The 12,869-nt window shown below is 37.6% G+C and overlaps 1 protein-coding gene and 1 non-coding gene across 2 annotated transcripts in view; both read left to right on the top strand.

Annotated features, from left to right (window-relative positions):
* The window catches only part of IPCEF1 (interaction protein for cytohesin exchange factors 1), a 119,566-nt gene that overhangs the window by 71,234 nt on the left and 35,463 nt on the right, over positions 1–12,869 (top strand). The window contains exons 9-10 of the mRNA XM_049114575.1: positions 4,352–4,410; positions 5,756–5,844. Coding sequence (XP_048970532.1) covers positions 4,352–4,410; positions 5,756–5,844 — 148 coding nt within the window. The remainder of the gene's footprint in view (positions 1–4,351; positions 4,411–5,755; positions 5,845–12,869) is intronic.
* On the top strand, positions 11,357–11,463 carry LOC112645705 (U6 spliceosomal RNA). Its single transcript, XR_003127205.3, has one exon. It is a non-coding gene; the product is annotated as a U6 spliceosomal RNA (small nuclear RNA).

Below are 12,869 nucleotides of genomic sequence, written 5' to 3'. Positions count from 1 at the left end.
TGTCCACAGTGGCAGATCCTGGGCAAAAGAAATAAAGAATATATACATAATTCATTTAAAGAGTTTATGGTTTAATCTCTTTTGTTTAGTTATACACAATGATTTCCTTATCATTCTGCTCTAATTTCTCTTTACCCTCTTGCTTTAGAAACCTAAAGAAAAAAGCTGCCTTTCACCAAACATGTATAAGCTGTGGATACACACACACCCTTTTTTTTTCCCCAAAGAGCTTATCTACTTAGTCATGAGAGATGCAGAGACATGGGCAAGGGGAGAGGCAGGCTCCCCATGGGGGGCCTGATGTGGGACTCAATCTCAGGACCCTCGGATCACGACCTGAGCCAAAGGCAGACACTCAACCACTGAGCCATGCAGGTGCCCCCCCCCCCCCACATGTGCCTTCTTATAGGAAAGCCCCATCAGCAACCTCATCTAGCTGGAAACCTTCTCACCTGTTCCCTAAGCTCCCACCACAACCTTCAGATAAGGGCAGAATGGCTCTTTACAGACCATTGGGACACCCCATGTTAAATAACGAGACAAGGAATTGACAAATTGAGTCTTTCAAACAAGAATTTTATTTACTTAAATGAAGAGAGAAGTTGTTTTTACACTCTTTCTGATTTTAGCTCTCTCCCCCTGGCTTTCTCAAGTGCCTGAGAAAAATAAGAGCGGATGCCCAAAAGAAGATTTAAAAAACTTCACAAAGCTCTTTATTTTTCTTTTTGTTTTGGTAACTAAATTTTATTGATTAATAAGCTGTAGGTATGTTGGTGGTGTGTGAAAGGCTTACATCTCACCCAGCAGTACTTGGAGCCCTGCCATAGTGAGGGTCAGTATGGATGTGAGCCACCAATTAATTCCCAGTGTCCTTTCTGGCATTCTCTGGTGGTGTTAATAGCCATCCAAGTGGAATCTCTTTGGGGCCTCCAAGTTAGCTTCCTCTTCTCCCACCAAATGATGCAGATGACATTTAAAGATTTGTTCTGAGGGGCACCTGAAGAGCTCTCTTTCTTACTGAGGAGGCCAGTTTGAGCCAGTTGATAATGGAGCTGGGTATTTCTTTGTGAGATGCAGAGAATCTGGGGATGGAGGGACTGGCAAGTGGAGAGACGGGTCCTGTTTTAGAAGTTTGTTTCCTTAGGAAACTGCATTTTTTGGCAGTGACGTTTCTCTCAGGGACGATGAAGGGGAAGGTAATTACATTTAATAGAAATGCTGTGTGTTCTGCAGGGACCCTCAATTTACAAGCACAGGGGTAAGTAATTAAGGGTAATGGAAGAGTTGGTTTCTAAACAAAGACTGGTTGGTAGTTGCCTTTCTCAGACGATGTTTGTGGGAAGAAACTTCTTGTTTTGTATATCAATTTCTTAACACTTGTGCTCCTCCAACACATCGATTTAATATACAACAAACTCCCAGGAAACATCTGTCATCTTCTTTTATGTAAATATAAGTCTTTTTGTGCATCCATCTATTTAGCCACAAATAGAAATTTCTCTACTGCCTTAGTTTTAAAAAAAGTTCTTAGCAAAGGAGGTACTCTAAGCTAGTGGGTTCTAGAAAGGAAACAGTCAAACAAGATTCTGAACGATCATGTTTTCTACAGCAAGTATCTAATGGTGGCAATGAAAAGGACATGAGTTTTGGGTAAGAGCTGGGAGGAATCTTTTCTTTATTGTCAATACTCTTTCGTTTTGCTATATTTCTGTATTTCTGTGTTCTGGAAAGGAACTTAGAAATGCCTTTTATTGTTTCAGGCTTACTCAGTTCAAAACTATTTTTTGTCTTGATATGTTAAAAACTGTCTATTTCATTTTTAGATGCTGTTTTGGGGGGAAGGTCAGTATGCACTTATGAAATCGGGTATAAATTAAGAATAGTTAGTTTGGGTATTTTGAAAGTGAATAAAGACATTGTGCTTTGCCTGATCAAGTTTTAGAAATGTACTTTAAAATGTTTCCTTCAGTTAAATAACACACAAAACATATTCTTGTAAAAAATACTATGATTCAGAAGTATTTAAAGTGAAAACCTTCCCAGACTCCTAGCTTCACTCTCCAATTCATCTTCTCTCCCTAGGATTAACCACTTTTAACAGTATGAGGGACATACATCCTTCCTGATGCTTTTCTTTGCATGCCAATTCATGCACATGTGCAAATACAAGGTTTTAAAAGTACAGTGAATCAGGCTAATCATATTGTTCTGTACTTGCTTTTTTCACTTAACAGTATGTTAGGATTTTTCCAGGCCATCACAAGGCTTCCTATCTCAGTCTTTTTATTAGCTTCATTATAACATTAATTGTACTGATGAAATTAGTGCCATATTTTATCCATTTTCCTATTAAAGGATGATTATATTGTATCAGTGTTTTTTTTCTTTTTGCCATTGCATGTCTTGTTGAATTAACATTCTTCCACACTTATTTGTGGTTTGTAGGACAGACATTTATAATTAGGGGGTAGATATTTAAATTTTGATTAGTATCGTCAACTTGCCTGCTTAAAATTGGCTGTATCAATTTTGAAGTTCAACTGAACAAAGGATGAGAATGTTTCCTCCTCAATTCTAGAAATCAGTATTTTAAAGTTTTGCCAGTCTAGTGGTAATATTTTCCTGTGTTTGAATATGCATTTCCCAAAATTCTATGGAGGCTGATAAATTTGTTCTATTTGATTTCCTGTTTTTTTTTTTTTCAGTTGTTTTTTATTCTATTGGGTCTTAAACACTTTCTGGTTTCTATAGTGGGGTCTGGGCCCATGTATTAGTCTGGTTTTAAGTGGCCATTAAAGAGTTCATGTTTATCATTGTGCTGATGGGGCTTCTTAAAGTGCCTTTAAAAATATATGTTTTATTATATATATTTTATATAATATATAATATTTATATATATTTAGAGAGTACAAGCAGGAGGAGGGGCAGAAGGAGGAGAGAGAGAGAGAGAAAGAGAGGAGACTCCCCACTGAGCACAGAGCCCATTGGAGCCCCAATGGAGGCTGACTGGGAGCTCAATTTCATGACTCTGAGATTATGACCTAGGCTGAAATCAAGATTTGGTTGCTTAACTGACTGAGCCACCTGGGCACCCCTGAGGGGCTTCTTAAATTCATCTGAAGTTCATCTTCCTTCTTATAGAAAGTTCTGCTTATTTGTTAAAATGAAATTTATATATTTCCTATTAATAATAATAAATATGGCAGGACCATGACAGGTTGAGGGTTGGGTAAGGATTCCTAATTTGTTAACAGCTGAAAAGACTTGGGAATATGCAACAATTATGCAGTAGTGAGGGACCAGCATGCTGGATAGTTCATGAAGCAATACAGAACTAGAAGAAATGGAAAGCATAAGTGAGTCAATAAATGCATAACATTCTTTTTATTTTATTGGTATTGGTTGACTTAGGCCACTACTGAATACACTGGTTTCTAAAAAAAAAAAAAAAAAAAGTGAACACATAATATGGAATACTTTTTAAAAATATAGAAAACTGGAAAGAGGTAGGAAATAAATCAGATTATTACCACCCCAAAATAATATTTTCCCTTTAAATAGAAAGTTATATAGCTAAGAACATATGATGTAGACACATTCTGTCTTTCATGAATTTGTGTAATAAAGTATGTTCCTGACTAATCCCTTGAAAAGGAACTCCAATGGCCTGAGGTCATGAGCCAAGTTTGAGTTCCTTCAAGTTTGTCTAGTTCTATTTTTATTACTGATGTTTAGTTGCAAATTATTGCCAATAAAATGGTAAATTGTTAAGACGATAGGACATTGTAAATTTTTACCTAACATAAAATTCTTCAAGAAATTAAACATTTCCGCAGCTTAGGAATACCTGTCAAACTCTGGCCATATCTTTTATTGATTAATATAAAAATCTGGCTTAAAAATGGACATCCTTTCTTTATTTTTTGTGAAATAAAATTACATTTTAAGAATTATAAAGATGGTACTTTAATAGTCAGGTTACTAAATTCAAGGATACAGGTTTTGATGGTTGCTAAAAATTTCAAATGCACAGTTGCAAAAGATATATTTGTTCAGATATTTAGAATATATAGTTGCCCACCTTAGCCAACTGGATAATGGACAGCCTTACTTCTTGTCTTACAAAGAATATCCCATGTAAACAAAGTATTGTCAAACAAGTGGTTTTAGATTTCAATACCACAAAGTTATGCTGTTTCTGGAAATGTTTAGACCAACTATAGAATTATGACAATTGCGTTGTAAAGACTGGCACAAGACCTTCCTTCAGGGTATAGGGGTATGGGGGGGAAGGTAGATAGGAGATGACCAATCTCTTTGGCTAAGCATTTATTTTCTATTTGAATTTTAGGTGGTTAAACAAGCTTGGATTAGCTGTAATCCATCATGAATCTGCTACAAAGGATGAAGGTATGTTCTATTTTCAATTTCTGAAAATTTAGTAATCTTAAGATGAGATAGGATGAAAATACAATGTCAAGTTCTATGCATAGTCTTGTCCTAATGAAACATAGTTTGGCATTTGAAATTATCTGAAAATATGTAGAAGCAGACAAATTCACACAGACTCACCAACATGGAATAGCTTCCCATGCTGGCTAAGAATGCTTTTTACACTTCACCCACACATTAGCAGCTGTAGGCTTCACTGACATCTCAAACAACTGCCAGTACAAATGTTTTATTGCCCCACTCACTCAGTTCTTACTCAGAGACATGATCTCGTCATGATCTAGACAGATAACTTTCATCCCACTATTTCCTCTCTGATATTTTAATATTTCCACCAGGTGTATGCTGAGGCTAATTACTCTAAGTTTGTGCTAGGAAACTGAATGTCAGATTGGGACACAGGCCATATTTTTAGCTCAGTCCGTAACTCTTTTGGTTCAAAAGCCACAGGAGTTGAAATCTTCTTAATGATGCAATTACTCCTGAATATTGAGAGGATGGAGGATTTAAGTGCCAGAGTCACAGAGTTGATACAATTTTTGAAGTGCTCAGATCACATAAATCTTGGAAATTGGAAGGTGGGGAGTTATATCTTTGGATAGCAAAAATTATAAAAGCTGAAGTTGAGAAATGGAAAAGTGGCAACTTGATTTCAAACAATAAAGAACTACAATGGAAGAGTGTGAAATCAGTGTCCTTACCATTTCCTTGGTCTTCTTTGCCACAACATAAATAACCATTGTATATTTGAAGTGCGTTTATAGATTGTGAGGAAAAAAAATCACGACACAAAGATCTTCTCTTTATCCTGGTATTTAAGGCCTTCTGTGCTAAAGCCTCAGTTTTATTTATTTTATTTTTTTACCACGTCCCTTAGGGGACTTTATATAGTTGGCTCAACCTATACCCTTAACCTGGTACTCCCATTACTCTGTGTGCACTGTTGATGGTTTACTTATCCAGCCATTTTCAGCTCCTGATAGCTCCTATGATCAAAATTAATCACTATTGAATTGAAGCTTAGTGTATGACTCTTAACCTCTTTTGAGGAATTATTTTATTTTCCGTGAGCCATGGCTAGTCCTCTTCCTATGTATTACACTCTCATGAGGGCAGAAATTCTAATATGGCTATTCATTTTTTTCCCTCTTATGTAATTGCCTTGTACCAGGTAGCTCAGTAGATGAGTCCTTTCTGAAACGGATTGGAATTATAATAGCCAGATGGAGCAAAACCTCTGCTCATGCATTATGGAATAAGTGATGACAGTGTTGAAACATTAAACATTTTCATTTTTGTATAGAATGTTATAGTGAGAGTGAACAGGAGGACCCTGAAATAGCTGTGGAGACACCACCCCCTCCTTACTCTGCAGAGACTTTCTCTCCTTTGGTACGTACTGACCTCATTTTTCTATTGGTCATGATCAAGTGCATGGATCTCATTCCTTCCAGTGGCATAGAATCTACTTTGATCAATCAGTTTTTAGAACAGGCTAAATTGATGTACCTTCCAAGGAGCAAGTATAATTTTCAGATTTTTCACTTTTCTCCGTAGCAACCCCCTGGTGTGACAAACTCAGTGCATTTGCATGGGACCCACAGATGTATCAGGCTGACAGGACTTAGGGTAATGCAGAGGGCTTCTGGGTGGTAAGCCAGTGCTTTCAAAGATTTATTTTATAGTGTTTATACCCTAATGGTCTTCGGAAAGAATTGAAAGTGCCTGTCCTGGGCATGTGCATTACAACAATGTAAAATGAACACAAAGGGGATGAACGCAATAGATGAAGAGAAAATTAGAGTCCGAAGGGTATCAGGAAGCCAGAAGTAGGGTTAGTGGATTCAATCTGTACATGAAATAAGTGTTCTGTGTATTCTCTAGAGAGAAGTCCAAGTTTAATTCTCAGCTTTAGAAGCATCCAATGTAAATTCAGGTTATTAATGGATGTTAAGACTTGACATCTTGCTTTGTATTTAGATGCTCGTTGGCATTAGAGTGATGGCCCTTAAAAGGAATAAAGCAAGGATCTTTGGGGGAAGTTTATTTATGGTTCTTCTACCTACCATGTGCCAGGACTTATGTAGGTGCTTTAAGTATATAACCATTTAACCACCCCCATAACCCTGAAAAGTAGTATTATTTAGTCTGCATTTCACTTATTACTAATGAGGCCAAGCATCTCTTCATATTTATTGGTCACTTGGATTTTCTGTTTTGTTTACTGTCTGTTTAGTCTTTAGCACATTTTTAGCTCTCTTACTGGTATTATTTTGTTTTTGTAAAGTATCTTTATTATCCTATATGTTAGCTCTTTGTCAGAAGGAAGGCACATCTCCTTTTCTGCTTCATGACTTTTACTTTTTTAGACTGTTTCATGATCTCTTTTTATAGATAGTTGTTTTGGATTTCAATGTGGCAGATTTATCCATTTCTTCTGCTGTGGTTATGTCTTTGTATCTGATTTTAAAAGTTGTCTCCTATTGCTGGGTCATGAGGAGGTATATGTGGCTATCCTTATTTCATGATTAGGAAACTAAAGTTCAGACAGATAGAATGGCCTGGCTACACATGCAGTGAATGGGGCACCTGAGATGGACATACCCTGCTGTGTCTCACTCTGTCATATAGGCTCTTTCCACCCCACTATGGCACTTGCCCATCCGAGGGCCCAAGTGACTATAGGTTCTGATAGGTTACAGCAGCTCCTTCACCTACTGGACCTCTTCTGCCAGAGTTTTCTATTTTGTGTGATGACGTTTTCATCTTTATTTGTTTTGCCAGTTTCTGGATTTAGGATATTAAATAGCATTTAAATGATGACCTCTACTATTGTCACCTGCTCTGAGGGGAGAATTGCGGTCCCTTTTCTAGTTTATTTGGCTAGCAACCAAGACCAGAAATAAATATTTGTTGACTGAGTATGTTTATCAAAATTCCTATTCAGAAGGACTAGCCTATTAAATTAAGATATAAATAAAAACTAAACTTTGAATATGGTAAAATTCAGACTAATTTTTGAATTAGACTTATAATATGTCCTATCTTAGTATATTCATAACTTGCCCTTAATGTAGTCTTTCTCCTCTTTTAAAATCAGTTTCTGAATTTAAAAAGGACTAAATAGATGTGCCCAGTTAGTTTAATAGAGAAGTATATATTTTGTTTAGTTTCTCTCTTTCTGTCTCTCTCTCCTCCCTCTCTTTTTGTCTCTGTCTACCTCTGTCTTTTCTCTTTTCTCTGTATGTCCTAATTTTTAAAAAATATTTTATTTATTTGACAGAGAGAGAGAGAGAGAATGAGTGAGGGAGAGGGTCAGAGGGAGAGGGAGAAGTAGATTTCCCGATAAGCTGGGAGCCTGACACAGGGCTCCCCATCCAGGACCCTGGGATCATGACCTGCGCCAAAGGCAAATGCTTAACCGACTGAGCCACCCAGATGCCCCTGTTTCTCCTTTTTTTAACCTGTAACACAATGATTTGGTTGGTTCTTCATCTTTCTCTTCCTGAAATTCTCTCTCCCTCCTACTGTCTGCCACCCCTTCATGATTCTTATATGATTTATTTTAGTTTCTAAAATACTGCAGTTTTTAGTTTTATAGTGGCAACTGGTATCACAGATTACTAAGAGCATTGTTAGAGATCTAGAACTCTACTTGAAACTGTAAGCAGGGACCCTGGGTGGCTTGGTGGTTGAACGTCTGCCTTCAGCCCAGGGCATGATCCTAGAGTCCTGGGATCGAGTCCCACATCAGGGCTCCCTGTATGGAGCCTGCTTCTCCTTCTGCCTATGTCTCTGACTCTCTCTCTCTCTCATGAATAAATAAAATCTTAAAAAAAAAAAAGACTAAAAGCAACCAAATTATCTTCTTAGATGAGGGATCAAGGCTCAATTGCATCATACAATAACAGTTTTACCTGATGTTACAGTAGAAGCTCAGGAAATGCTTGTTACAAAACAAATAAATGAAGAGAGGCATATGGGACCAATAAGTTGGGTCATTGAAGTGGGAGGATTCTCTAGAATTTTCTGAGTCATTGATCAAATGTTATTTCTTAAGGTTCTAAGTTGAGCATTTTCTGGAAGACCACCAAGGTTAACATTTTTTCCTCTTTTAAAAAGGATTTTATTTATTTATGTGAGAGAGAGTACGAGGGGGGACAGAGGCAGAGGGAGGAGCAGACTCCCACTGAGTGGGAGCTGGATGTGGGGCTCCATCCCAGGGCCCTGAGGTCATGACCTGAGCCGAAGACATTTAAATGACTCAGACACTCAGGTGCTCCTAACATTTTTTTCTGAAGAAATATATCAGAAATAGGTAAATGTTGAACAGTTAGATTTTATTTTCCTTAGAAACAGAATATGTTCCTCAGGCTCACATATTTTCCAGGCAGATTTTGTTTTTGTTTCCTCTTGTTTCTGAAAAATAGACATGCAAGACACTTGGTTAAAATAACATTTAAGCTTTCTATTCAAATACAAAAATTCAAAAACTCATGGTAACTTTTATCCAGAGGATGAATCAGCTTATTGTGTTGGCTTAATCCACGATAGGCTATCTAGGACTGAGCTATATATGCCTAGGTGGAAACATTTTTTCTCTAAGTTCTTGCTTTGAAAAGATATTTTGGGTAATGAACTTTCATTTTGGAATGATGACTCAAAATTATAGACTAATACAATGCTGGAAAATCATCTCCCCAAAGTCAGAATCTTGAATTAAAAATGTAATTTAATGTCCAGTCTTTCTAATTGCTGCAAATGGTTAAGACCTCAGCACAAGATCAGTTGGACCTCTGCTTCTAACGGGTGGGACCACATTCAACAAGAGAATAAAGAACACTTCAGGATCTTCTCTGAGTGAACAAGAGGTTTCTGTTTATCCTGCTGCTTCTTGAGAAGACTTCACAGGATGGATAGGAAAGGACATCCATTTATTCAAAGAGAAATTAGAAATGGGGACCTTTTGACAGACTTGCTAAAAAAGCTCAAGACAGTTGGGACCTGGTAGATTTCACTTTGGAAGTTTCTCTGTAGAAATCAGTATCCATGATTCCTTGAAATCCACAATTCCTTGAAACCAACAAAAGAGCAAAAAAGGAACTGACTTCCTTCATATTTCCTATTCAGTGATGTTACAAAGTGATTTAAGAGCTTAATCATCATTAAAAATCTGTTACACATATTTTTTTCTAAGTTTAATCATTAAAAAGCATAGTCTAGTAACTTGATCTATGTTTATGCGCTTACTCATTCATTTAACAAATTTTGTTGAGAGCAACTGTTCCAAATATTTGGGACATATGAATAAATAAATAAATAAAAAGCAATGATCTATTTCTTCATGAAGTCAAACTGAGTTGAGGGAGTCTGGTAAGAAACAATCAATGTACTAAGTAAATGATGTACTATGCAGTGGAAGTAAAGCATGGTGACTATGGAGAAACAGGATTTCTGGAAGTCGGGTCGTAGCTGCAAACAGAGTAGCCAGGATAGGCCTGAGTGAAAGCTGAGGTCTGAGCAAAACTCTTGAAAGGTGGTGTGAGAGCCAAGTGGATGTTTGGGGAGTTCTATGCAAAGGGAACAGTTAGAGCTAAGATATCCTTGGTGTGTAGGTGGCAGAGTTAAGGAGGTCAGTGGCTGAAGCAGAGTGAGTCAAAATGAGAACAGCAGAAATGAGGTTGCAAGGTCGCAGTGGCCATACCATGTAGGGCCCCAGGGCCTGTTAAAGACTTTGATGTTTTGAGTTACTTAAGGGAGCCTTTGGGAGTTTGGAGCAGAGGAGTGATGCGATGTGATCAGTTTCCATCTTAAAAGAGCCACTCAGGCTACTGTGCGGGAGAGGTCCCCACTGTCCTGGGAGGTGGGGGGTACGATAGAAGCAAATAAATCAGAGGGAGGGTTGCAGGGATCTAGTGTGAGAGGTGGTGGTGATGCAGGTCAGGGCATAACTGAAAAAAGGAATGGGCAGATTTTGAACTTGGTTGGAATGTAGACCACCCAGTGGGTGGATCAGGATATGAGAGAAACTGAGAAGATAAGGTAAGGAGGGGGCGGGTAATGGTGGCAGGAGGAAGTTAAGGAATAGGATTTAGCAGTAAAGTGGTTTCTTCAAGCTTACTAGGATACTGGGGATTAGGGTGAGGAGCAGGTCCTCCATGATTATACAGGAGGCCAGGGTCAGATGGGGGTGTGTGCTCTACAAGATTTTTGGGTTTTTAGAGAATGCTACTACTAGCATACTGTAGAAATACAAACAATATTTCTTGGGGTTTGGCAGCAATTGACTAATTTGTTTTTATTAATGTGGCCCATAAAAGAAAAGCCATACACGTTCCTTTTTTTTTTCCTCATTTGGTTTTATTATGTTTAGTCTTAAGTTATTCCTGTATTTTCTTCTTTTAAAAAACAAATATGCTTAAAATCTATATGCTGACTCACTTCTTCCTAATGACAGACTGTTGGTGGCTGTCTTAAACTGTTTTTCCCTATGTCAAATTTATGTTTTTAAACAAGTCAAAGAAAAAAATTTTAGAGCTAATCAACATTTGAACTGAGCTTCTTTGATCAATAAAAAATGTCTTATGTAAATGTTGAATCACTGAATTCTATACCTGAAACTAATATTATACTGTGTGTTAAGTAACTGGAATTTGAATTAAAAAATATACATTAAATGGCAAAAAGCATACTCACTTTGGCTGCACATATACAAAAATTGGGTTGAGGGCAGCCCAAGTGGCTCAGGGGTTTAGCGCCGCCTTCAGTCCAGGGTGTGATCCCGGACATCAGGATCCAATCCCGTGTTGGGCTCCCTGCATGGAGCCTGCTTCTCCCTCTGCCTGTGTTTCTGCCTCTCTCTCTCTCTCTCTCTCTCTCTCTCTCTGTATCTATGAATAAATAAATAAAAATCTTAAAAAAAATTGGACTGATACAGAGAAGATTAGTGTGGCCCCTGAACAAGGATGACATGCAAATTTGTGAGGAAATGGGAAAGCAATATTGATTTTTAATTTAATCATATAGTCTCATTAAAACTTAGATTTTTAAAATGTCTTTAAATTTTCTCATCAAAAAGTAAAATGTTTAAAACACAAATGTTCTGAAATGAACCACCATGCAATTACTTACCTTTAATAGGTAAAATAATAATTTTGTTGGAGATCATGAGAACATTTTGTGGGAGTATTTGCATTACAATCAGTGACTGTCACCGCCAGGTCCTGGGATTAGGATAAATCATTTGTAGAAATTCTACAGAGAATTTCAGGGTGCTCCTTCATAAGAGACTAAACTACTCTGGGCTATTTTTCTTTTAGACCATTTTGTACTGATATTAATTTATTATCAACTGTAGGTCAGGTATAGATGTAAAAATAGATGTGTAAAAATAATACTTAAACACAGCCTGTTCTCAAGTAGCTCACCAAAAAAGATGAATGAGTCAATCAGCAATTATAGTATTCATTGACAAATAAAATGACTTCTCTCAAGTATGATAGAAGTAAGCCTGGGAGCACCAGATAGAGGCACCCACCAGGCTCTGAGCCCACTGAGGGCTTCCTGGAGGAGCCAGTCCTTGAACTGAGATAAAGGACGGGTTTGTGTTAATCCACTGGGATAGAGTGAGGAGGACTGTCATTTGATTTGCAGTGAGAAATGTTGTGAGTATATTACCTGGATGGTTCATATAAGGCACTGAGTTAAGTGTTCTCTGTTTAACTGTGGCTATTGGTAGCTACAGATGGTAGAAATAATCACCTGTGATTTAGCACCACAGTATCTCTAAGGCACATTTGCATATTGAGCCCTCTGTGATGACACTCCAGGATCACTTTGATTCTTATTTTGTTAATATCTCTTCTAATACACATCTTTTTTTTTTTTCATGTTCTCTTTCCATCTCTCTACTTTTTCCTTGTTTTTTCTTGCTCACTCTTCTTTTTTTCCATTTAAAAATCAATTTATAGGGACATCTAGGAGGCTCAGTTGGTTGAGCGTCTGTCTTCCTCTCAGGTCATGATCTCAGGGAGCTGGGATCAAGCCCCACGTTGGGCTCCCTTTTCAGCAGGGAGCCTGCTTCTCTCTCTCCCTCTGCCTGCTGCTCCCTGTGCTTGTGCTTGTGCGTACGCTCTCTCTCTCTCTCCGTGTCAAATAAATAAATTTTAAAAATCACATTTATGAATATTACATGGTACAAAAGTAGAGCAATGGATTGAAAACATTTATGTTTGAGTAGTACTCCCAAAGGAATATACTTAACAGAAATTTCTGGTGTTCTATAAACATGTCTTTCCTTGGCCCATAAGCAGAGCTTTGAGGTCCAGAAAGGTTCATGGAAAGTGTTGAAGCAGCTATGTACACAGGCTTTTGCTCAAATAGCCCATTTTGCTAATCAAATTACAGTAATAGCAGGA

The sequence above is a fragment of the Canis lupus genome, chromosome 1 (genome assembly GCF_003254725.2).
Source record: "Canis lupus dingo isolate Sandy chromosome 1, ASM325472v2, whole genome shotgun sequence".
NCBI classification, from domain to species: Eukaryota; Metazoa; Chordata; class Mammalia; order Carnivora; family Canidae; genus Canis; species Canis lupus.
This window is presented reverse-complemented; position numbering and strand designations above follow the sequence as displayed.